Source organism: Indicator indicator, chromosome 15 (genome assembly GCF_027791375.1).
Source record: "Indicator indicator isolate 239-I01 chromosome 15, UM_Iind_1.1, whole genome shotgun sequence".
In the NCBI taxonomy this organism is placed as follows: domain Eukaryota; kingdom Metazoa; phylum Chordata; class Aves; order Piciformes; family Indicatoridae; genus Indicator; species Indicator indicator.
Window position 1 is genome coordinate 14,263,983 of NC_072024.1, and position 26,942 is coordinate 14,290,924.

General features: G+C 38.9%; 1 protein-coding gene across 1 annotated transcript; it reads left to right on the top strand.

Annotated features, from left to right (window-relative positions):
* Positions 1-2,390: 2,390 nt before the first annotated feature.
* Positions 2,391-26,942, top strand: DENND6A (DENN domain containing 6A). Its single transcript, XM_054387618.1, has 20 exons — positions 2,391-2,573; positions 5,107-5,145; positions 5,239-5,281; positions 8,096-8,208; positions 9,569-9,649; positions 9,969-10,074; positions 11,161-11,240; positions 12,722-12,784; positions 13,428-13,483; positions 13,816-13,938; positions 14,115-14,210; positions 17,073-17,167; positions 17,830-17,895; positions 17,990-18,054; positions 18,679-18,768; positions 22,330-22,383; positions 23,036-23,145; positions 23,728-23,830; positions 25,397-25,471; positions 25,919-26,942. Exons 1-20 carry the CDS (start codon positions 2,391-2,393, stop codon positions 26,048-26,050), a joined length of 1,773 nt encoding a protein of 590 aa, XP_054243593.1. The 3' UTR covers positions 26,051-26,942.

Sequence of the window (26,942 nt, forward strand, 5' to 3'; positions counted from 1 at the left end):
CTGACCCACATAGACTTATGCTCATTTTTATTCCAGCAACTGACATCACAGGGAATGCTTGTTCTAGAGGACACTCTCATCCAAACCCTGACAAATACTTCTATTAACAGATTGCTGACTTTCTGCAAACTAAAACTGAGTTCACATAGGGCAAATTCCACATGTAGAGCCCTACTGTTTCATGAGACTGCACTGCAATCTGTAGCAAAGCATTCTCAGTTAATAGATTCCCAGCTCTGAAGTCTGTACTTTGTCCTGCACCCATTGGCTTCTTCAAGGGAAAAGCAGTCAATCTCAGTTATGAATGTTGCAATGCTTGAAATAAGTGCAGAATTAGTTTTATTCTTTTTCTTAAACAACTGACATCCTTTCTCAGCCAAAGAAGATAATCCCATTTTACCAAAACTAAAATGTATTTGAAATCGCTAGGTGAAAATCTTCCTAGTGTTTGGGAGTATCTCCAGTAGCTGAGAATCCTCTCTTTTTTCAGTGATTTCTTCCTCAAAATTATGTCTCTATTCTGTAAGTATTTTCTTGCCAAACTATTATTTTTGTTAAGCATCAAGTGGAATTAAATTAAAGGTTGTTGTTTAACAAAATAAGAGGAGAGTATCAGCCTTACCAAGTACTTTATTCTTCTTATTTTGCTTGTGTATATCTATGAGTACTTTTTGATCACATGAAAAATTAAAAATAGAGACCAGAAAAATCAGAAGGGAATGCATGGAAATAATAACTAAAGTTTTCTTCTGCCTGTGATAGTAAGAATGTAAACAAGGGGAAGTATAAAAATATAAACAAGGAAAGGCTTGTAAGAACCCTTGAGATGATATCTTTTTTTAAAGCAAGTGATAAAAGTTTTTGGCCAAGCCTTGTTTCAGCTCTTAAATGGAAGCAGCAATGAAATGCCATTGAAGAATCATTGCTCTGAGATAAATCTGATTAAGCTCAGGCTTAGCCATGTCTTACTGTATATAGGAATCACCTGCAAAACTTGAGTTAACTATTGGAAAAGTTTGTAAGTCTTACATTGCCATCATGGCAAGCTACCTGAAGTAACTAGAGACAGGAGGAGCCTTCCTGTACAGCCACTCCCACTGCAGGCTGCATAACACCATTCTTATCATAGTTTGTATCTAAAATCCACTTTGCCACTAATGGTTTATGATGACTGAAGGCTGTTATATCTTATTGCAGTGATAATTCTGTGTATTATGATTTTGCATATTATAATGTCTGTTTTGTGTTCCTCCTTTGTCTAGGAAATTAACGATCAAAAGAATGCTTTAATTTCTGGCAGTTAGCTTCTGATAGATAAACAAATGTTGTTAATGGGCATCAGGAAGCAGTGCAGATAGAGAGTTGTAAATTTTCTGTTACGTATGAATAGATGTGATGTCTTGGTTTTCGTGTTTGCAACTTTTACTGGGAGAAAGCAGCATGTCATCATGCAGGCAGCCAGCCTGTCTGCTGGTGCTGCAGTTGAAGCTGTTCAACCAATGTCCAGTGCCAGTAACTAAATAGTGAAGAGTTACAAGTCAGATGTTGTTTCGTTTAATGGAGTAGCTATTTAGCACTGTCAACTCCACAGAATGTTTTCTACTGAAGTATAAATGGGACATGAACTATGCTAAAAGACTATTTGAAGTCTCTTGCATTATTAAATGAAGAGTTTGGCTTTTGACTAAAGTGCTAAAAATAGCTTTAAGAGATTAGAATACTTTCAACTTTTATTATTCCAATTTCCTGAGCCGTGTAAAGCCTGCGGGATATTTCCATCAGGCTCCTGGAAGATGCTCAGCATTGCGTAGGACATGATGTAGACATGCCTACTAATTGCTTAGCGATAACCTTGGCCCCACTCAGGTGCTGTTTCCTGACGTGCCAAACAGGAAACGACAACTGCGATTCTTTGCGTATGGTGCGCTGCCTGCAAAGGGTCCTCACACTGGCACCCTGCTGAAGCGCTAGCGACGTGGGTAGCCCGCTCTCCAGGGCAAGGCTGCTCCGTCTCAAAGTTCCGTGATAGAGCAGCTCGCCCGGCCTCACGGCGAGCTGGAGTGGCCGAGCCGTGGGTCGCCGGGCAGTCGGGCTGTCCCCGGCCGCGGCAGGCGGCAGGGGGCGGAGTTCTGCGGCTCCACCCGCTCTATCCTTGCGGGCCGTGAGAGGGCGCCGGGTCGCTGCTCCCCCTTCTGGCCCACTGTAATGGTTTGGGCTTCCCGGCCCTGGCCACCCCCCCTCCTCTTGGACTCTCCTGCGTCAGGCTGCTCCAGTCTCCGCGGCAACCAGGGGGTGGGAGGCGGTGCCCCGGGGGTCACGTGGTCCACGCGGCGGCAGGACCGGAGCCGGAGCCGGGGCCGGAGCCGGCTCGCCGGCGGGCCGGTAGCGCCATGTCGCTGCGGGAGCCGAGTCCGTGCCGCGCCGTCGAGGCCGGAGAGGATGCGGCGGCGGCGCTGGCGGAGCCGGATGGTCCGGACCCGTGCTTGGCGCTGCTGCCCTGGGACCGCTTCTCGGCCTGGCTGCACTGCGTGTGTGTGGTGGGCTTTGACCTGGAGCTGGGCCAGGCGGTGGAGGTAAGTGAGGCGGCGAGAGCGCGCCGACCGCCCGGCTTCGGCGATGGGCTTGTGGGCAGCGGGCCCTTGGGGTCGGCGGCTCTGCGGCAGGGCCCCGCCGGAATCGGGCACTTCCTCTGGTGCAGGCATTGCACAGCGGCGGGGGAAGCTTGGCGGCGTTGTGAGGGAAATGTGATTGTGCAAATTCCCAAGGGGCGGCGAGGGGAGCGAGCTTCGGCGGCGCTGGCTTAGCGTGCGGAGGGCGGGAGGGAGCGTGCGGTGGGAGAGCGGCGGCAGCTGTCACCAAGCGTCAGGTGAGTCCTGTAAGCAGCTGTGTTCATTGTGCTGGCCGTCACGTCACTGGGCCTCTGGGAACGGTTTTCATCTCGTGCCAGGATCTGTGTGAAGGGCACTCTCGGCTTGCTTTTTGTGCACATAGCCGTAATTCCCAGCGCATCTGCGTGTCAGAGACTTTTTAAAGTGTGCCAGCAATGTGAATGCAACGGTTTGCTCAAGATCACAGAGATATGCAAATAAAATGTCTTAAATGTTGGAAGCACTTTCCTTGCACCATTAAATGAATGTCAGGTTGTGACAAAGCCTTAGTGGTGCTGCCACAAACCGCAGGGGTTTTAACTCCCTGCTGAGCTTTGCCATTTTGTACAGCAGACATCTATGAAATTGCATGTGGAACTGCGTGAGGGAGCTGATTGGGCTGAAAATTAAATTGCAATTTGGATCGGTTTCACTGTATTTGCCATATCACTGCACAACAAGCAGTGTGCAGGGGGAAATGTCTTTTTCTTTCTTTGTAAGTTGGGATTTTGTTAAAGTAGTGCTATCATAAATGTATACAGACTGGCATAAAATTCAGGCAAGCTAGCTATTACAATATTTAAAATACAGAATTGATATGTGTTGTTGGCTGCAAGAGAACTGCAAATAAAGAACTAACATACTGTGCTAATTACCTAGGTTATATTTGCTTTGTGTTAGAAGATATTGTTAGCAGCCAAGAGGAGCATTTCTTTATAACCTCTGACGTAAGCAGATAATTGATGGCTGAGACAAGTAGAGAGACTAGCCTCTCTTCTGTCTGCAAACAACTCTATTGACCATCCCTTCAGTTGTAGTTGATTTGATGCACGAAATGAAACTGAAAATGTCTGCAATAACTAAGACCTGAGCTTTTTCATTTAAGTTACTGCAGGAAGAATAATTGACTTTCAGTTTTAATTTTGGGAAGATACACCAACTAGGGAGGAAAAAGCAGTATGAATTTTAGTTTGGTCTGTACTCGAGTCATCTGACTAGATGCAGGTTACTTCAGCATCAATCAGCTGCTGAAGGAGTTATCTTTGAGTGTGTTGCTTAGCATAAGACAGGGTAGGAAAACGTTCAGTGATTAAAAAAAGCTGATGATAGGTTTACTAAATACAGTATGCAGGTGTTCCAGTCACATGTCTACTTTTAGTAATAGTGTGTTGTATGGATGGGTAACATTGGATAAGAGTCTAGGGAAAAAGAAATTAGTTGAAGATTTTATGGCCCAGGGACAGATGACCCTCTTAGAGACCAGCCAGTGGATATTTTTTTTTTAATTTGTTTTTCTGTAGAGTAGGTTATCATTATGCTGTCAGATTTAAAACAAGATTAAATCAGATAACTGGATGTTAATGGTATGATAATATGAGGACTCCAGACTAACTTAGTGTTCCTGCATTGAATTTGGTTCTTGGTGAAGTTCCCCTCTGTGGAGGCCTTGAAACCTTCTTTGAAACATAATCTTAGAATTTATGATGAATTTCTTTTGTTTATTCATTTCACTCATTTTGGGTTTGGGGTTTTTGAGTAGCTGTTTAGCTGAATTTTAAGTATCCTGACTTTGTCTTCTTTCCTGTATATTAAATGATGGTGCTTCCATAGCTTATATTGTATTGCATCATTTTTTATTTGTGCATTGTAAAAATAGATTAAATAAATTTACTTCTGTTTGTTTGGTTGGTTTTTTACCAGTACAACAGCCATAGCTTTTTGAGTATGTTCCTCAAGAGTTCATGGTTCCCAGCTCTCATTTGCGGCAGATGTTCATCCTCCAAGAGTTACTGTTACTATAGGGGGAATTCTGTGATTGAATTTTGATTACTCCTACCTGTCGATTGCAACAGATTTTGGACCATGATGTGTTGTTGGCTTTCTGTGGAACCATTTACTGTGTTTTTTTATGTACAAGATAAATCTGAAGGGTATAATGTTGCTCTCCTTGGAGGCCTGTTCCACCAAAAATCTAAAGTACTCTGATTTTTTAATTTTTTTTAATGTATCTATATGGTCTCCAGCTGGCATCTAAAATACATTGTAAAGATGAATGATCAAGTTAGCTTAAAAGTAGGAAAAATAAGAACAGAGACGTTATATTAATGGCTTACCATTGTCAATAGCCTAAGGCTAAGCAGGTACTTGAAGACTGTATTGTAAAAATATTGAATAGAAGCTTACTGCTTATACCCAGTGTATTTTTAAATAAAGTTTGGTTTGTTTGTTTTCCTTGTAGGTGATATATCCTCCACATTCAAAACTCACAGATAAAGAGGTAAGTCATGGTTTCTGGATAAGTATATAATTTGGGTTTGTTTAGTAATTTCAGGAACTATAATGACTCTCTTTTCTTTTCCCCACTCTTTAGAAAACCAATATTTGCTATTTGTCTTTTCCAGATTCTAATTCAGGTAAGTGCTTCCTTCACTCTGTAGTCATCTGTTGTGGGACCAAACTATGTTTAAGAACTTGAGTTTAGATTAAATACTTACATGAATTTGCAATATTGCAATACACAAAAGTTGCAAATAAGGTTAAATTAAAACTAATTGTTTGTGTTGCAGTAAGGTCTGAGAATTCTTTTTTTATTTTGTGTAAGTGAAATATCAGAACTGTGAATGTAGAAGAGCTTCCAAATGAGTTACATGCAGAGGTTTCAGAATACTTTTCAAGTAAAGAATGACCATCTTAATCTCACTTTTAAACCAAATAATGTCATTGTAGGCATAGAATTTGAAGGGTTTAATAAAGCAAATGGAAGGGATATGGAACTCTTCCCATAAAGGAATATGTGTGCATTTTCTACATTCATAACAGTGAAACTGACTCAAGTTCAAAAACATTTGGAAAGAACAGTTGTGAAAGGAAAACCTAGGTGATCTTATATCTTCTCTATTTTTGATGTTTCTGGTGCTCTGCATGGTCCTACACACTAAATTCTTTAAACTTCTGCCATTCTGCTGCCAAAGGGAAATTGGAGGCGTGTGGTTGATGACCTGGACCACCTGCAAAAAGATATGGCAGAACTACAGATGCTTTCTTTCACATGTATTTCTTTACAAAAGTCAAAAGCTGTAGTAACAGACTCTTACTTTGTGGTCTTGGTTGCTATGCAACATACAACTCTGATATGGGGAGATGCAGGTGTGTGCTTTTAATATGTGTGAGCTTTTTCTTACGTAATTTTACAAAATATCTTGGCTAATTTTTCCCCATTGTCTTAATGTCTTTAAAATTAAGATATTTTCTCTGTTCTTGATATACTGTAAGAACGAACTTGCTTTAGCCACCTGTTTGAATTGCATAGTTATCCCATCATACAATACTTTGCTACTTTTGGTTTTGTCTTGGTGCATTGTGAGTTTCCTGTTGCAAATTCAAGTGGCTTTAAGACCTGGACGTGGATGCTCCAAATGTGCTGGTATAATTCCATGCTGCTGGCTGCACAGCCAGTAACTTCACCTGAGGGTCTGGGCTCTCTGTGGTTGCTGGAGCAGTAGTTACGTGACTGAAAGAGAAGATGATGACATTGAATTTTAAGTCTGAAGACCAGTAATCCAGAGAATGGAGCGTTGCCTGGCTGTGTAGTCAGTTGGCACTGTCAGAATAAGGAAGGACAGCTGTGAAGAGTCAAAATTATGAACAGTGACTGCATGATTTTTTTTTTTCCTTGAGGTCTTTAAGGAGAACCAAGTGACTTTTCCCAGGCAGAAACTTGCTGCTTGACAGTAGCTGTAATCATAGAATCAACCAGGTTGGAAGAGACCTCCAAAATCATTCAGTCCAACTGATCACCCAGCCCTAAGCAATCAACTAGACCACGGCACTAAGTGCCTCATCCAGTCTCCTCTTGAACGTCTCCAGTGATGGTGACTCCACCACCTCCCTGGGCAGCACATTCCAATGGGCAATCACTCTCTCTGTGAAGAACTTCCTCCTAATATTCAGCCTATACCTCCCCTGGTACAACTTGAGACTCTGTCCTCTTGTTCTGCTGCTGGTTGCCTGGGAGAAGAGACCAACCCCCACCTGCCTACAACCTCCCTTCAGGTGGTTGTAGACAGCAATGAGGTCACCCCTGAGCCTCTTCTTCTCCAGGCTAAACACCCCCAGCTCCCTCAGCCTCTCCTCATAGGGTTTGTGTTCCAGACCCCTCACCAGCTCCGTTGCCCTTCTCTGAACACGTTCCAGTACCTCAACATCTTTCTTAAATTGAGGAGCCCAGAACTGGACACAATACTCAAGGTGTGGCCTGACCAGGGCTGAGTACAGGGGAAGAATAACCTCCCTTTAACAGTAATTGTTTTTTATAGTCAGTTCCATGAACATTTACATCTGTTTACATAAGCAGACACTCTGCTTATCACAAGCTGACAATGCTTAGGAGGTTGTCTTTCAACTGGTTGTGATCATGTTAATAGCACTGCATTCCATGTTTTTTTTACAGGTTTGCTAGAATGAGTACTGTCGCTGGATTTTTTTAGGATTCTAGTAGTTCCCCTTATCACTGTTCCCATGAACAGTGCATTCTGTTCAGCTTACATAGCTTCTACTTAAATTAAAGGTTTTTTTTTGAGCTTCGTTTCTTTTAACAGCAAACAACATCAGTAATGGTGAGAACACAGCTGTGAGAGTACCAGTGATGCAAGTTCTGATACTGCAGTTCTCACGTTCCACCTGGAGAAAGTTTCTTTCTTGCCTGATACAAACTTGGCCAAAATTTATTTGGGAATATTAGTGGGATGTAGTATTCAGTTTCATTCAGTTTTCTGAATTTAGTTTTCAAAGTATTGAGTCCTAGGCCTGCACATGGAGCTGTAAAAGAATAACACACTCCCATTTGACTTATATGTGAACTGTTTGGTGTCAAGAGGCTAAGTGCAGTCATCAACAGAGAAATATGTGGTGAACATAATCAAAACTCTACAGGCAGATCAATAAAATGCACGATCACAGTGGGAGGACAGCCATTAGTAGAGCTTCTTTAAGGACCTGGCAGCCTAGCAAACTCATTGTGAGACACAGTGACATTCTTCTTGCTGTGGGTAAGATATTTCTTGTTGCCAAAGATGCCAAGTTGTTCACTTAAAAATATACATGGTCACAGTAGCAGGTCACAACAAATAAATCAAATCTATTATACGTCTTTGGCTGTAAGGAAGTCCTCATGTTAAACAAGGCTCAGACTTTGAATGCTCTGTTGTTTATTTCTTCTCTCTACTTAGGTTGTCTTGGGGATACACAGTTTTGTTTTAGGTTTCGACAATCTCCTGGAAGGAAAGTCTCATTGTGTTGTTTTCTGGACCAATTGGATAGAGATCTGCCAGTTTACTTAAAGGTTGGAAATAAGAAAAAAACTGAATTTAATTTCTTCTGGGTAATGTTATTTTATGGGTCTTCATGCTTAAGCTTAATGCTTGAAAAACAAAATCTCTCTACTGGTTATCTCGAAAGACAAAGCTCACCAAATGTTTTTTGTAGCATGTCATTACCGTAGTAAGTAACTGGAGCTGTTCAGTCTGGAGAAGAGAAGGCTCTGAGGTGACCTTATTGTGGCCTTTCCATATCTGAAGGGGGCCTACAAGAAAGCTGGGGAGGGACTTTTTAGGGTATCAGGTAGTGATAGGACTAGGGGGAATGGAATAAAGCTGGAAGTGGGGAGATTCAGGCTGGACATCAGGAAGTTCTTCACCCTGAGAGTGGTGAGAGCCTGGAATGGGTTGTCCAGGGAGGTAGTTGAGGCCCCATCCCTGGAGGTGTTTAAGGCCAGGCTGGATGAGGCTCTGGCCAGCCTGATCTAGTGTGAGGTGTCCCTGCCCATGGCAGGAGGGTTGGAACTGGCTGATCCTTGTGGTCCCTTCCAACCCTGACTGATTCTATGATTCTAAGTAACTAATAATGAGTTTTGTCAGCTGTTCTTTAAGCTTTATTACTATGGTTTTTGGAATGCAAGGAAATAAATTGGAGACCAGACCTATTTTTTTACTACTTAGAAACCTGTATATCAAATTGTAAAAAGCATTACTTTTTTTGAAACCTGGAGTGCTTTATAACTTAATAAATAAAACTGAGATGTCTGTTTCTACCCTTCATTTTTTTGTGGGTGGAGCAGTTACCTAAAAGAGGTAATGGCCAAAAAGTTGTTCTCATCATGTCCTTAAGGAAAATTGAGGCCTTCAACTGTGCTAGTGGGAGTCTGATTCTCAAACTCAATTAGATCTGCATATGTGGCAAATACTTGAATTCCTGTTTGTAGGAAGGATGAAGCTGTTGTTTTATCTCTGTAGTATGAGACCATGCTTCTTTAATATTCCAAGAATCTTTTAGAAAACTAGTAGATTGAAAGACTAGTTTTTATCTTTTCATGTCAGAGCTTTAAGATTTTTCGACTGCTAATATCTTTTTAGTACTACTTTGCAAAATTATGAGTGTTGATTTTTTTCCTTCATGGTGTGTCAGGAGACTATCTGTATAAAAATAGGGAAGCCAGAAAGCACATCCATTTCCACACACTAATATTTTCTCTTTGGAGTATTTATTTTAAAAAATAAGTAAATGCAAATAGCCAGAGTCATCTTTCTAGTTTATTTTATCTTACTAACTTTGGAACTTGCAGGGAAATAAGCTTTTTACATGTGCATTGAATGCTGAAGAACAGTATCAGGTTGTTGCATTGAATTCTTTGCTTTCTTTTGCAGAAAGATCCAGCATATTACTATGGTTATGTGTATTTCAGACAGGTTCGAGACAAATCGTTAAAAAGAGGCTACTTCCAGAAGGTAATTTAAATTATTTTATCAAAATATTAATTCAGAAATTAATTACTTTTCAGTGACCTCAGAAAAGTAAGGATAGTATCTTGCTCTCTTAAAAAAAATGCACTGTCAAATTAAAAATATTTTGTGTGCTTAAAAATCAAAAAGTTGGAAACTGTTGGGAATTGGGTTTTTGCAGTTGCCATAATCACGTCTGTGGTTGGCTTGCATGTGTGAGGAGAATCACACTTGATGTTCTCTGAAGAAGACCAGGAGAACTGCAACAGAACTGAGGAGAAGGGTTACCATTGAATTATATTTTTGTTTTCTTACTCTATTCCAGTCACTGGTCCTGATCAGCAAGCTACCTTATATCCATCTCTTTCACACTATGCTGAAGCACATAGCACCAGAATACTTTGAGAAAAGTGAAGCTTTCCTGGAAGCAGGTAGTGGTACTGTTATGTTGCTCTGGAAGAGCTTGTATAATACCATGTACTTCTTTTAAAGAAATAACAAACAACACTCTCACATTCTAGTTTGTGTTTCTGTCTCCTTGCAGGGTTGAAAGTTCAGCCCGCTGGTTTGATTCCTATATCATTGATCAGAGCTAAAATTATTTTAGATCCTCCTTGGGAGAGTTGATGCTCCCCTCTGAAAAACATAGAGGGTTTTGTTCGATGTTTCAGGACCAGCTGTTCAGCACAAGGAGCTGGTGGCCATTCTTAGTTTGCATTCTTCACAAATTCAGTCTTTTTTGGGTATTCTGGCAAGTTTGTTAAATGTCCTCGAAAGGGATTTTTTTTTTCCATAGGGGAAAAAGCAAAAGAGCAGGACTGTAGAGACTTGAGCCAGAGAGGTCCAAATGGGAAAGGAATTTCCCCTTTGCCTAGAGGTGCTGGGTTCTTTGTACTGTGTCTGGCCTATACAACACTCATGTCTTTGTGCTTTAACTGAGCAGCAATTTGTGGAACCCATTCTTGATGAAAGAATTGTATTTTTAATCACCTTACAGTTAAACAGGTGTTATTGAATGATTGTGTTATGAACAAAATAAGCTCTGCAGAAACTACTAGAATTATTTGATGTTCATAACTTTTTACAACAAAATGCTGAAAAGCTTTCTAGTCAAGCTACAAAGCTAGCTGTTCCCTTCACTACTTGCGTTTCTGTTATACAGTAGCTGTTGTACATAAATGTATGTTTTCTTTTCAGAGTTTCTTAATATGTATTCTCATGGTTTCTTATGTAAGATTTCATAAACTGTGAGTCTAGTTACTACAAAAAATGGAGGACAAGGAGTTTGTTTTCTTGAAATTAAAAACTTTATAGATTTAATGAAATAATACACTAAGGATGTCAAAAAGGCTGTAAAACTTCTTTTGAGTTTAGAGTAATTAAGAGGCGAGTAGAATTGTTGCAAGCTTTCAGCACTGATTTAAACTTGCAATGTGTACAAAGGTGACTACAATATCCTGGGTTATAGCATATGTAAGCTAGTTATATTTCTCTTTTTTTTTCCTTTTTTCTTTAAGTTTGTAGTGATGTTGATCGTTGGCCACCACCAATTCCAGGGAAAATACTACACTTGCCTATCATGGGCATTATAATGAAGGTAAATTCTCCTCTGCTTATTTTACTCAGGCAGTATGTTCCCCTCCATTGATCGTGTAAATATTCACTGTATCCTACGTTGTTTTCAGTGTCTTGTACTTCAGAACAGAAATAGATGTATACTGCACTAAAAGTGAAGGTCTGGGAGATGTTGGTTAGGTTCCTTGATTGTGGGGAGGAGGCAAGAATCTTTTATGGTGCGTAGGTTAACACATAATAAGCAATATTTAATACAGTTACTAATTGTGGTGTCTCTATTATCCTTCTGGAATATGCAATCTATGAAACTTCAATGATAATTATATTTGTCTAATGATACATTAAGTAACACCTCAAAATACTGAGAATAAAGTTCCAATCAAGCAGATTTAATATATTGCTGAAAATAATTCTTATTCCTGAAGTTCGACTTTTTTGGCCTGCACACCAGAAACTGATTTCTTGGTCTGTTGATATTTTTCAATGGAAGTGAAATATCTGAGGAAGGCTATTAAAGAATTCGTATCTAGTGTGTGGGGAGCAGCTATATGCCTGTGCCTAGATGCATGGAGGTTATATGATGGCTGAGAACTGGGCCTCAGGGAGCCATAGCATCTCCAAATGAAATGCAATTAAATGGACTTGATAGATCGAGAGGTTACAGTTGGAAGTACGTTCTTAGCAGATACTCTCAAGTTTGTGACTGGATAGGAAGGAAAAGTGTCTGAAGCTCTTCTAAAAGCAAAAATTGAATAAAGCAGTATTCTGGATGCTGGGTGATAATGATGAAAGCCAGGTATGTGTTTTTTGGGTATTGCCTGCATTTATCTCATCAGTAATTCTTACCCATGAGAGTTGAAATGGCTTTACTCAGTTGAAGAATGCAGTAATTACTGTCTTCTGTAATATTGTTTAAGGTTGGGGGTTTTTTTCGCACTGCACAGGCAGTCAGTTTTAATTTCTGCATATAAATTACATCTGTTTGTGCACACAAGCTTCCAGTATGATTAAATTTGTAGTACTCAGGACACAGATAAAACCTGTGAGGCCAGAGAAGTAGATTTATGTTGTTCAGCCTGTTTGGTTTCTGCCTCATACCCACCAAAATGTCTCTCATTTTAGAAGAGGATATTTTCTAAAAGTAATTCTGTAACTCCTTAAAACCTCATAACTTTATCTTTGATCATTCTCTCCAACACTCAAACATACTAAGTTATTGTGACACTTGTGACTAATGTTATTAACAATTTTTTTTAACAGAAATATTATTTGTATGTTCTATTATTCAATTTGCAATGCAGTATGACATAGTGTTCCATATTGATTTCTGTAGCAATCCTCTGTAGTCCTCAGGTATGTATTCATTGTTATTGGATGTTCTGTGGAGTAAATTAAGCATCCTGCTGTAATACAGCCTCTTTAAATATTATATCTGGTCTGTAAGTCAGCATTTTCAGTCTCTGCTGAATTTGATACAAAGAAAAAAAAATCTTTCTTTCACAGCTGCAGATTCCAACATATCGTGACAAGCCTGGAACAACACCAATAGTACAGGATATGCACCAGGTAGAGATCAGATAGTTTTGCTGAATATAACCCTGAGAAAAAACTAAATACCTACTTTCATTCTTTTACTTTAAACTTGTTCCTAGAAGATTGGTAACAAGTCCTGATGTACTTTAATAATAATAAAATCCACAACCTTTGGAACTTTGAGTGGAAGAGTCTAGAGTTGGATTTTTTGTAGAAAAGGTATTCTAACCCAGCTACACCAACTACTTTAGAAAGTCCAGCTCGTGACAAAATTACTGAACTTGAACATCCATTTACTGGGTGAAACTATATTAAACTAGTGGTTTTTGAGGATTAAAACCAAATTAAAAATCTTTAGCCGTAGAAGACAGATATAAAACATATCTGTCCCTTCATTGTTGCATGACTATTTAAAACAGCTTCAGTGTTTTATATCTGTTCTGGACTGAAAGTGTCATGCCTGTAACTGGTGTGTGTGTTGGGTTGGGGAAATCTTGCTTTTAGTACACAAAGGGAGTTACTCTTGGAGATGATGTAGTACATACTGCAGTAGTACAGTAGTGGTAAATAATTAGGGTTTATACCATTTACCATCTGTAAGCATTTAAGGGAAACTATTTCATTTAATACCTAGGTATTCTGATGACTAAAAAACAAGCATTGCGATGTCTTTTAGGCCGACGCTCAGATCTCCATGCCTCTACTGACTGTTCATGAAGTAAATCTTTTCAGGTAGGAGTTTGGACTGATAATATTCCTAATTGTGAATTCCCACAAGTCAAAAGATTTATGACAGTTCCATAAGACATCTCATAGCTTGCAAACTAACATTTATCAGTATTGGGTCTAATATTTTTCTGTAAAGATGGCTAAAGAACAATTTTGGCAACATGCAAGCTGAAAGTGCAGTAAATAAGTTTATTAAATGTTCTATTTTCAGGAGTATTTTGTATCTTTCAAATGATTATTAAATGCTACTGAAGACTTCCTTTTTATCCAGTTCTTAAATATGTATTTCCTCTGGTTATGTTAAGTGTAATTAAGATACCTTGATCTATTTTTAGGTGTTTCTGTCCAGTGTTCTTTCACGTCCAGATGCTTTGGGAACTAGTACTGCTAGGGGAACCACTTGTCGTGATGGCACCATCACCATCAGAATCTTCAGAAACTGTGTTGGCGCTTGTTAGGTAAATGTAGTGGAGCTTCCTAACTAATGACTAAGTGAGTCCCTGTAGACTGTAGCTGTGCACAACATCATTTCACCTGAATCTTTCCAAGCATGACAAATTTTAGATTTGTTTGTGTCTTTCATGGAATTTGCACTGCATCCATGCAGTGAGCTTATCCTCTTTTTGCCTTGCAGTTGCATTTCACCATTGAAGTACTGCAGTGATTTCAGGCCATACTTCACCATACATGACAGTGAGTTCAAAGAATATACAACTCGCACGCAAGCCCCGTGAGTAAATCGAACTTTGTTGTGAAGATGCTCTCAAAGCTACTCCTAACCATAAATTTGAGATATGCCTTAATGAGTCTGAATTCACATTCATTAGAGAATTACATTTAGACTATTTATAAGATTTATCTTACAGTGTTATAGTTAGTCGGATTAAGTTCTCACTCCAGTTAGATACAGTAAAGGAAGTTATGAAACCATGTCATAATTAAATTACATTTGTGCTTCATAGGATACTTGTGTACAAAGTAAGTAAAACTGCAAATATGAAAGCAAGAAAAATTTTGATTTTCCATAGGGTCTTGTCTGTGTGACACCAGCTCCACAGTAGCATCTTGGGAAATTGTTCTATAACTGTCACTTTTTTTAAGCAATTACTAAACACAGTGACTTGTGGAATTTAACATTCATACAGCTATTTTGTAAAGTTTATCCAGTCAGTGTCCTGATTGAGACAGTAACTTAAATATCTCTTCACTAAATTTCTTAGGAAAACGTTGTTAATAATTCATAAATTAAGATTCTTTCTAAAGAGTATTGGTCTACAAAACCAGATTTATTTGAAAGTGCTTTAAGAACACACTATTTTTCTTCTTTTTTTCCTTTTTTTTTAATCCTACACCTATTTTGAGAGCATACACCTCCAGTATTTCCTATTACATGTTATTTAAATGCAACTTGATTTGGGAATGGAGTGCATTTGTTAGGTTCACTGGTCTTCTAAAAATATGTTTTTCTGATAACAGACAGTGGTTGTTGTGTTGGGGGTTTTGTTTGTTTTGTTATTTTTTTACTGTCTTTTTTTTCTCTGAATGGAAGTATTGCCAGAGATGCAGCAGTGGAAAAACATACAAACATAGGCACTATGTTTTGGATTGTATTCCACAAGAATGATTATGCAGTATGTAATTTAGATTCTAAAAATAATTTGAGGAAGAATTTGGTTAAACTTTAGCAGGCCGTGTTTAAAAACCACATCTGCTCTGCTGTAGCAAAATAGAAAGTTTGTTCAGTACATACACTAGTATTTGAAACAGCTAGAAGTGCTCCAACTTTCATACAGAGAAGAAAACGAATTGGAAAGATTGGAAATAGGGTTTCAGAGTAGTGTCTAGAAGGGGAAGAATGCAGATAATGCAGGTTTTATGTATTTTATTAACTTCAGCAAAGGAGGGTAGCAAGGCAGTGTTCTTCATCTTGATGTTTTGATTTATCATGCCTTTTCTGAAATTAGTTCAGTGTTGTTTTAAACCAGAATTGGTTCTGGTCAATGTGATGGATTAAGGCTCCTGAGGGTGACCAAGTTTCTTACCAAGACTTCCTATTATACCCCCAGTAGCAGTGAAACAAGATTCCTCAGGATTTGCTACCAGTTTACATTGACTTGTAGGATTGCTGATTTTGTGCATGTGTGTGCATGAAAGCTTACTTAACTTTAACCCTCAGTCTTTAACCTGGCAGTTAGTAAAACAATGTCAATTTGTGTACATGGGTCCAAGCCAGCTCTGTGTGAAAGTTGCTTTTTGATTCTCACACAACAGGCATGAAAAGATTTAATAGATTAGACTTGATCTGTTCCTGGGGAGAATGAGGATGCCTATTGTTTGGGTTCTTTTGAGCCTTAGTTTGTTTCTTTTGTAGATTCTTAGGACATAACCATGAGAGGAACATGAAAGATCATAAATAATTTTTTTCAGAATAAACGAAAGTAACCCATTGAGACCTTTCTATGGATGCCGGTCTTCATCATTTTGGAAGAGAAATTGTAAATCATGTATGATAACAGTGAAAAATCATGAACAACGTCTGCAAATTCTGATGAATTTAAATGAGTTTACCAGAATTACAAAACCGGCAGAAGATAATGAGACCTAATTGAAATGAGTGGGGGAAATATATCTCAATGAAATGTTTTCAGATGAACATACCTGAACAGCAGTAGGACTTGGAAGAAGTGATTTTTCTGCTGAAGGCTGAATTTATGACAAGCAAGAAAAGACTTCAGAGAAACTGATACAATTTGGTGCTGCTCACTCTAAGATGAAATACAGAGATGAAAATTGCTATTTCCATAGCTCAGACATTCTATTAACCTCTTAGAGTGCTCTGTGGTCAGATTTTTGTTCTGTTTTCGTTTAAGTGGTTATAATTGTGTGTGTGTGTGTATATATAATTAGTTAAAATTTCATTATATTAGTGCTATAAATCCAAATTCTGCAGGTCAGTGCCATAGCAGGAGTCCTGTGCTCTTACAGCCTCTTGTTCTCTGGGTGTCCCTGTGCTTCTTCAAAGCCAGATTCAAAGCACAGAGCAGACAGGAAAATCTGACAGGCTGTGGGCTTGGGCATAATGCTATTAAGGTGTTTGTAGTTCATCACTTGTTAACTGATTTTAACCATGAACATTAAAGTTTTGGAAAGGAAGCAGGATAAATATCTCTTTCTTAATCATATCATCTGAGCAGTAGCTCTACTGAAAAATCACATACAAACAGCAGTCACATTGACAGGCACATTGAAGTATCAAAAGTTTGTTATAATCAAACCTTGAATTTGCAGCCAAGTAAAATAGTCATTTGTCTTTCAAATTTGGGTCAGATTCCTGCTTATTAAAAATAAAAACTAATTAAAAATCAGATAATACCCTATTCTCATCATTGCAAATGGGCAGAATTTAGTCCAGAGTCTAAGTAGATGTCATAATTTTTATTCTGCACTGCTATAAACATACTGTGCTCTTATGTGCAACTTAAAATGTAACTCTTAAATACAAAGGGAAAATAATTTCAAGTTAAGAATTCAAGTTGACCTTTTGTATTCGTCTCCTAGCACTGTATTTTAAACATTTTTTCTATTTTTCTAGACCATCTGTCATTCTAGGGGTGACAAATCCTTTTTTTGCTAAAACACTTCAGCATTGGCCTCACATTATCCGAATTGGAGATATTAAACTTCCAGGTAAAGTACAAATATCTTCTACAATCCTGCACAGCAAGGTCTAACCTTATGCTTACGTATTTACAAACATACGTGATTTGGTTCAATTACTTTAGTTTAATACCAAACAAATCCTTATGGATATATATATCTGTCAAGGGTCTCCTGGCTGGAGAAGGATATACTTGAAAATAAAACAAAAAAGCTTAGTTTGGCCAATGGAAAAGGAGGCTTAAAATAATTCTCTTACTTACTCTGTGGCTGTTTTAATTCCTTGTGTACAATTTTTGTTTTGGTCACAGTTCTAAACATTTGTTCCTGAAAGCATTTATCTTAAGGAGGACAAAGAAAGATAGCTGCTTTGATTCAGAGGATCATCCTTACAGCTTAGTTTGTGGGTTTTTTTGGTTTGGTTTTGTTTTGTTTTGTTTTTTTCATTTTCAACAGGGAACCCATATATAAAGTGAAAAGCCTGTATGTTGTTATTCAAATGTTAACTGGATGTTTCTGGTTATACACTGGGATGCTTGTCAGTGTTTCTAATGCTTCTTAGAATATTAAGTAGTCTTAAAATAATAAAAATATCCATTTCTGAAAATCATTGCTATGTATAGCACATCAACTGTACTGTCTAGTAATAGAGATAGAGATTGTGAGAAAGGTGGCTGTAAATGTTTTGGCAGGTGAAGTTCCAAAGCAGGTGAAAGTGAAAAAGCTGAAGAACCTAAAAACTTTGGACTCCAAACCAGGTAATGAATTGTTTCAAAGTGAAATTATCAGTATTTTAATTTTTAAAATTAAAATTTTTCCTCTAGCTATATGCTGCTTTTTTTTTTTCTTCAGGTGTTTATACCTCTTACAAGCCATACTTGAACAAGGATGAAGAAATAGTTAAACAGTTACAAAAGGTAATACTGCAAGTCTCTTCTTTTGCTACCTGTTTTGTGTACAGCCATATGGTGCTTTCAGTTACGGCTCAGCTTTGCCAACATAACTGAAATGAAACTGGATTCTGATTCCTTTATCATTCAGTTCATAACTGACTAGAATACATCCTCATTGTAGAATAAAGGCTGCAGCCTTGTTAGCAGTTTCGTTATGCTACCCTCTTGAGTTCTACCATTCGTGTTGTTAATGATTTAGAGAATAGAAATGTTTGATCATCTGCTTTGGGTTTTCCACCCTCTGCTGTTCCCCTCTAGTCTCTTTGTTCTGAAGATCTCATGCATGAGGTGTGTAAGAATCAGAGCTTCCTTTAACTGATTTATACAAGTTTGCTTATAGGTTTTTGTCTTTCTTTTAAATTCTTGACATAGGAATTAAAAATCAGCGATTGAAGGGATGAATATCTGTGCAAAGGGACTGGATGCTGATGCTCTTGTTTCATGGTTACTATGTGGGGTACTATGTGTAAGCTTATGGCAAATGAATGCAAAAACACTGCAATAAATATTCCTTAAAAAAACCCCACCACAACTACTTACATGTTTTGGATTAACAGACTTACTGTCGCTTTATTTCTTTATTTCAAGGGTGTCCAGAAGAAGCGTCCTATGGAAGCCCAGAGCGTGATCCTGCGGCGGTATTTTTTGGAGTTGACAGAAAGTTTCATTATTCCATTAGTGAGTTCTTAGACTAACAGGGTTTTCACACGTCATATGGAGTAGCTTTTTTTGGCACTAGTCTAAGTCCAATAACTATCTAGTACCTAGCAGTATAACACTGGATTCAGGTACTGCTCAACATCTTGATTAGTGATCTGAATGACAGGGCAGTGTGTAGCCTCAGCAAATTTGCTAGTAGTGCAAAGCTGGGAGAAACAGCTGATAGATCAGAGTGGTGCTGCTGTTCAGAGGAGTCTCAACAGGGTGGAGAAGTGTGCTGAGAGGAACCTCATGCCATTCAGCATAGAGAAATGCAAAGTCCTGCCTGTGAGGAGGGATAAACCTATGCAGCAGTGCATACTTGGAATTGCAAGGCTGGAAGGCAGCTTTACAGAAAAGGATCTGAAGGTCCTAATGGACATGAAGATGAACATCAGCAGCAATGTGTCCTTGAAGCGAAGAAGACTAGTGGTATCCTGGGGTGCATTTGGAGGGGTGTTCCCAAAAGGCTGAGGAGATGATCCTTGCCTTCTACTCAGTTCTGGTGAGGTCACACCTGGAGTATTCTGTCCAGTTCTAGGGCACCCAAGTGCCACAGAGAGATGGAGGTTCTGAAGAGAGTCCAGTGAAGGACCACTAAGGTGATTGAGGGAGTGGGATGTCTTTCATATGAAGAAAGGCTGAGAGAGCTGGGACTTTTTAGCTTAGGGAAGAGAAGGTTTGAAGAGCAATCTCATCAATGGTGTCCAGTGACAGGAGATGCTTGTTCATGGGGGAGAAAATGGGAGTTGGACCACATAGCCTTCAGATGTTTTTTCCAACTTTAACCATTTTGTGATTCATGTTGCTGTAGAGTGCGATGAGGTCCACCCTCAGCCTTCTCTGCTCCAGACTGAACAACCCCAGCTCCCTCAGATGCTCCTTGTAGACCATGTGCTCCAGGCCCTTCACAAGCCTCATTGCTCTTCTCTGAACACACTCCAGCACCTCAATGTCGCTCTTGTAATGAGAGGCCCAGGACTGAACACAGTACTTGAGATGTGGTCTCACCAGTGCTGACCACAGGTGGTTGATTACCTCTCTGTTGCTGCTGCCCACCATGTTCCTAATCCAAGCGAAGATGCCATTGGCTTTCTTGGCCACCTGGGCACTCTGCTGACTCATATTTTGTCAGTTGTCAACTGATACCCCCAGGTGCCTCTCCGAGTTGCAGCTTTCCAAGCACACATTCCCAACTCTGTAGCTTACCGTGGGGTTGTTGTGACCCAGGTGCAAGACCTGGCACTTGGCACTTGAACTTTGTAGAATTAACCATGGCCTATTTGTCTAACGTGTCCAAATCCTGTTGTAAAGCTTCCCTATGATCTAGCAGATCAACACAGCCACCCAGTCTGGTGTCATCTGTAAACTTACTGAGGATGCACTCAATCCCTTCCTCCAGATCATTGATAACGATATTAAAGAGGACAGGCCCCAGTGCTGAATCCTACGGGACAGCACTAGTGACTGAGTGCCAGCCAGATTTAGCTCCATTCACTACTGTTCTTTGGGCCCAGCCATCAGCCAGTTTTTGATTGGGTGCAGAATGCACTTACCCAAGCCTTGTGCCTTGAGTTTCTAAAGGAAAATGCTGTGGGAGACAGTGGCAAAAGTTTACCGAAGTCAGGTAGACAATGTCCACAGCACTTCCCTCATCCACTAGACAGGTCACCTTTTCAGATGTCTGCTTGCAATGTACCATATAGCATTTAAGCAAAACAAAACCACGTGTGTGTATTTTAACACAGAGTAAGAAGGAAATTTCTCTAATGCTTTCTCAACACTTGGAATCTCTGTCCTCTGTTCTATTTTTAATTTTTTTTTCTGTTTAATTTGCAAGAGTGTTTCTCTTGACCTTGAGAAATCCCAATATTGAAAAGGCAGAGTTGGAAGGTAAAAGGCACAGTTGGAAGGTACTTTGTAATGAGAAGAGTTCTGTAAGTGTATACTCTTGTAGCAAATTACTATCTGCAATGATAGCTGAGGGCATACTACAAGGTAATCTTCCTATTAATATGTGAAATATCAACCAATTCAACCGGTAGATTAGACAGGTTTGTTTTTTATTCCCTTAAGTATTTATTCTGTCTTCTAGTGGTAGTGGGATTTTTATTCAAATCATTAAAGTTTAGAGAATTTTTCCCTTTTTCATTCATATTTGTGTCCTCACTGATGTTATGCTTGGTATGAGAAAGTGTATCTAGCACATCTCAGTTCCTTCTGTCTGCCTTGTCCAGACCCTCAATACTTGTCCTCCGGGCAATTAACTTACTTGACAAGCTTACTTACCTTTGCTACTCCATTTTTACCTTTGCAACTCCATTTTTACCTATGTTCTATCTAACTTTCAAAGAACAATGTCTGTATCCAAAGGTAGACAATTTAGAGTTTGGGTTGGCTTTTTTTTGAAGTGTTTTGCCATCAGATTACCTGCAGGAGAGGCATTTCAGCAGTTAGACCCCCTTGGGCAGTTGCTGTGTGGCCTCAGGGTAGCTATTTCTTCAGGTCAGTGCAGGATTTGCAGGATTTTCTAATTTAGCACCTATGTCAAGCCTAAACAAAAGTTATGAGAGACTTGAAAGAAAGGGCAATATTTCTGCTTAGATTCAGAGCATCTAGAACTGGTAAAAGGATTATTATGAAACTCACCTTTATATCGTTTTCTGTCGGGAAATGTTAATGACCAACATGATGCAGTGTAGGCTACAGAATTTGCTTTTCTTATGTGGTCTCAGGTAAAAAATGCTAAAAGAAAAAACAACAACAAAACCAAACCGAACAAACAAAAAACAACCAACCAACCAAACAAAAAATCCACCAAAACCACAACAACCCCAAACATTAAGCATTCCCCATCTTAGGCTTAGAGAGATCAAGAAGTAGAGTTATTTGTGTACAAACACTTTGCAAATGTATAGTACCTTCTGTTTATGTGTGCTTGTGTGAGCTAGCAAGGCAGAGCTGCTTCCCAGTATCAGACCTGAAGCTTTAGCAGAGACCTTGCTAAGAAATGGTTCCACTACTCATCCATTGGCCCCTGGAACTCTAGCCATGCTTTTGCCAAGTGTTGCTACTGCAGAGGTGCCTACAGCTGATAAGAGCATTTTGTAGGTTAGTTCTATATTTTAACTTTTGTATGAAAGACTCTGAAAATTACTTCCAAATACTTGACACAAAATGGGATTACTGTTTTGGAATCACTCGTGAGGTGAAGGTACCTGTGAACTGCCACCAGAGAAAAGGGAGTTTATTTACTAGTGTCTGGAGTTCAGGGTATATGCATTCCATGTGTATGTTTGTTTCCTGTCCTCCTTCCCCTCGCATCCTTCTAGAATCTTGCTGACATAAAGTTCCACAGCTGGGAAATACAAATGGTGTTAGATAAGCTCCTTATGCTGTCATGTGGTAAATATGCATGACCTCACCCTGTACCAATACCGGAGAAAATGCTGTGGTCACAAGTGATAAGTAAACATAGACGTGGACTGTGTATCTGTAACACTGCTTATGCAAACAGCCTTTTGTTTTTCCTTTCCCTAGGAGCGTTATGTGGCAAGCCTGATGCCTTTGCAAAAATGCATATCACCGTGGAAGGTAAGGGAATAAAATCCAGATGAGCTGGAAATTGGTAATTAAACAGTTATGGTATGCTAACACATGGCCAGCAGGGCAAAGGTGGTGATTCTTCCCCTCTGCTCTGGTGAGACTCCAGCTGCAGTGCTGTATGCAGCTCTGGAGACCTCAGCAGAGAAGGGATACAGACCTGTGGAGTGGGTCCAGAGGAGCCACTAAAATTGACGGGCTGGAACACTTGTGCTGTGAGGCCAGGCTCAGAGAGTTGGGGTTGGTCAGCCTGCAAAAGAAAAGGCTTCAGGGAGACATCATTGTGGCCTTTCAGTACTTAAAGGAGGCCTATAAGAAAGATGGGGACAGTTTTTATAGCAGGGTATGTAGTAACAGAACAAAGGGTGACGGTTTTAAACTAAAAAAGGGAAGGTTTAGACTAGATATAAAGAAGACTTTTTTTCATGATGAGGGTGGTGAAACCCTGGCACGGGTTTCCCAAAGAGGTGGTAGGTGTTCCATCCCTGGAAACACTCAAAGCCAGGCTGGACAGGACTCTGAGCAATCTCATCTAGTTAAACATATCTGTGCTTGTTGAAGGGGGTTTGATCTTGATGAACTTCACAGTCCCTTCCAGCCCAAAGCATTCTGAGATTCTAATTGTGTTTTTTCCTTGCCATAGAGCCCACCACAGCTGAGGCAATTTAGCCAAGATGACTTCATGAAGACACTGGAAAAAGCAGGACCACAGCTCACATCAGGTTTAAAAGGAGACTGGATAGGACTTTACAGGTCATTTCCTTCATTAGAATATTAATAAAAGTATATAAATGAAGACAGATTAATAATATGAACACTCTTTTCCTGAGCAAACTTATTATTGATTTGGATTTGACTTACTTTTAGACTATATACTTAAACAGGAATCAATAGTGCTTACTACTCTTGCTTAAATCTGTATTCTGTAAGCTGATAACGGTTTTCTTAAGATACTACTAACCCTACAGGTCTCTGTATACCAGATTATGATTTTATTTCTCCTCCTAACTTGATTCCTCCTTTCAATCATATACAGAGATAAAAATCACAATATTTCAAGCTGAGCCATGTGGGTTTTTTCCTGACAAAATTCCTAACCTTTACTGTCTTTCAAACACATTTTATTGGCGTTGCTTCCTCAATCTTTGTCTTGATTATTAGAAGCTATTACAGTCCACTTCAGAATATTACAGTCTTTTGAAAGTAAATAGAGAGAGGGCCCTTATATCTCCTTCAGCCTCAACCATAACTACTTTAAATTTGATGACACTGAGCACAGTATTACCAAAACTGTAATTAAAATATAAGGTGTATTTTGCTTTGGTGTTTTACCAGGCATTTTTTGAAATCGCCAAACTTTGATGGTTGGTTTAGAAGCCGGCAGAAAGAAATGACACAGAAGTTGGAGGCCCTACATTTAGAAGCACTCTGTAATGAGGTAAGAAAAATGTAATAAAATCTTGTAATAAAAATATATTCTCTCTCAAATCAGTTCTGCTGTTTTCATTGGTTGAATGTAAAAATGTTGACAATTTTATCAAGTCTAATCTAGCAAAACATGATTTTGCCATATTAGTTCTACAAGCTAGAACTAACACAGTAAAAGAGAACAATACGAAACGCCCTTTGCTTTTTAATAATAATTGTTATTTTAAAATGTATCTTTAGTTGGTTTATTGTGTATTTTGAAACTGGGTACACCTCTTCCCTTTACCTCTTATTTGATCATGTTGTTTTGTTCTCCCTCTCTGGAGATATTCAGAATATACCTGGATACATTCCTATGTGATTTGCTATAGGTGATCCTCCTCTGGCAGAGGGTTTGAATTAGATGATCTTTTAAGGTCCCTAACATTCTGTGATTCTGTTCAGCTTCCATCCTTGGTATTTCATTTGGCAAGACATTTTTAGTTGTGATATAGTTTGTAGCTTTGAAGCTATAAACTTGGTGAATACCACAGAAAATAGACAACTAATTAGATACAGACAGTAAATAAGCCTACAACTGGTCCATAGTAATTTGAAGCTAAGATGTGAAATCTGTTTATTGATACATAAAAAAATGCCACATCTTAATGTTGTAAGATCCATTATTTGCTAAAGATGTTCAAGTGGGTATCATTATAATTTGAGGCAGAACAACTGGTACAGAAAGGTGTCACAAGAGGAGAAGAGATTGTCAAACTAAAGAGGGAATAGCAAGAATGAAAAAAGTAAGTCAATGCCACAACTTTGAAACAAAGAAAAATCGTGCTGGTTAGTTTTAAAAAGCTATTGATTTTTATCTCTTGCCTTATCAGTTCCCAAACAGTGCATTGTAGCAAGCCAAACAGGTTATTCAAATAGAGCAGCCCAAATAATTTCCAGGGCAATAGCTAGGTCGTTTGTATCACCTAGAATGTATCCAACTATATTTGACTTACTGCAAATAAAAGAAAACGTGTGACAGCTTTGTTCCTGATTTTGCTCCTTTATTAGTTTTTTCTTTTGATGCAGATGTTAACCTCTTTCTACACATGAGCAAATGTCTTTAGCAGGTGAATAGTAAAGGGGCAGAGGAACAGAAATTTCATAAGAAAATTCACTTAATGAGTATATTTTATAAGTTATGCATTATGATCTCCTTTAATGCCCTAGAAACAAGAAGTGCCACCTGGCACTATTGTAATATTTCATTGTGCTGGCAGATCTGATTCAGTAAACCCTCACTGACATTTTGCATTGTACATGCTGTTTTTGAAACTAAGCCTGTGTAGCATGATTTTAATTTTTTTAATTTGTTTGTATTGCATTGTGTGATAGTGTCCTGTTAGGCTAAGTCCTGGGCAAACCAGTTAAAGCAGGTTTTGCAGTTCACAGTAGAGATAGTACATAAGTAAAATGAGTTTACTAAATGGCATAAGAAAAAGGAGAAGGCATGTTCTGAAACAGTAGATATAAATTAATATCACTTCTGAAAATTACATATGTTGCTGTAAATATTTCAATGTTTTTATTCTTTCAGAACTTGGTTTTTTGGAGTCAGAAGCATACTGAAGTGGAAACAGTGGATCTTGTCTTAAAGTTGAAGAATAAACTGGTAAGTAAATTAATTGAACATGGCTCAAATTTGCATGTCTTACTTAGAGAACCCTTTTATCTCATTGTGTTTACAGGTACTTCAAATACTGTTTTTTAAATATTGTTTTTTAAAACAAAAACAGCTCATTTCAGCCATGACTGAAAAGTTAGCTAGCTTCCCAACATGGTCCAGCTGTGTTGGAAGCGTTATTGCGCTGACCTTGGATTATTTTTGAAAGTCTTTAAAACTTTGTGACTGATCTGAATGGGAGCCAGGCTTATTGGTCTGGAAAGAGAAAAACCATCTAAGCTCATGCTATTGTGTGGTTGTTGAGAAAACCAATAAAATCCAAATTCCTATTCAGCAAATGAGAAACTAATTTTCCAGATTTGCTAGTATGTCACTTTGTGTCTTAATTTAAACTTGCAATTTTAGTAGAAAACATGTTTTATTGTTTCTTTACAGTTGCAGGCTGACAGAGAACATCTTCCTGTGAAAACTGACACACTGAAAAAGCTGGAGACACACATCAATGATATTATAAGAGCACTTCCAGATGACTTACAGGACATTTTGCTCAAAACTGGCACAACGTGATTTCTACTGGGCTTTTTGCTTGCACAGGAAACAAGGCAAATACAGTTTCACAGAAGACAGTGACTTGACTTGTGTTCAGAACACAGCTGTAAATGTATTATAACAACACTACAAATGGACTGTACTAATTGTATAGCCACTGTAGCATTCTCACTGTTTTTTCCACTTAAATACCGATGCAACTAAAGGAATTCCTGTATCTAATAATGTCTGAAATAAGTGCTCTTAAAGAAAACTCTGTGGGCATATGAAACTATACCACAGTATAGGACCAAGGCGCAGTGCTGGCATTGCAGAATGTTTTCCAATTGGTGCTGCTATACCCAATCCTGTTAACTCAGGGGTAAGCAATACTCATCCTGTACTGTTCTGTTGATGTACTACCCAGTCGCTTTTCTTTCCTTCTAGTTTTTAACTAGTGGTAAGTCCAAGTAGCATATTCTGTGATTTGGTCAAATTATATTGTAGCTGAGGCATTTTACTAGTAAATCTTAGCTTTCAAAACTGTTTCGGGGCCAGCTGAAACAGTTGGATCTATCCTTTACTTTCTTCCTTTCTCCTTCTTACCATCTTTCCAAAACCGTATTAGTTTAGCATCTTTCAAGATGAGAAGGCAGCTGACAAACATTTCCTGAAAGGAAGTCTCTATCATTCCATGTCAGTTAATTAGGGTGCTCTTATTGACCTGCCTTAAATTATAACTGTGTAACTGGTGGTTTTAAACTGCTGACATGCAGGATTTAAAGTGGATTGCTAGCGTAAATGTAAGCATGCAATATCCATCGCAGGAAATAAACACAGTGGTGTTCTAATAGGACTTTCAAAATCCGTGATTTCAGTAGGGTTAGCTGACATACGGTCTGTTTCAGTTGGTGATCATAGCAGTCAGCTT

What these genes read in the sequence shown, in the direction of transcription:
- DENND6A (XM_054387618.1), top strand. Translation starts at nt 2,391, where the DNA reads ATGTCGCTGCGGGAGCCGAGTCCGTGCCGCGCCGTCGAGGCCGGAGAG. An exon ending in AAAGAGGCTACTTCCAGAAG is followed by an intron (nt 9,650 to 9,968) that starts GTAATTTAAATT and finishes ACTCTATTCCAG; the next exon opens with TCACTGGTCCTGATCAGCAA. An exon ending in ACTGTGTTGGCGCTTGTTAG is followed by an intron (nt 13,939 to 14,114) that starts GTAAATGTAGTG and finishes TTTGCCTTGCAG; the next exon opens with TTGCATTTCACCATTGAAGT.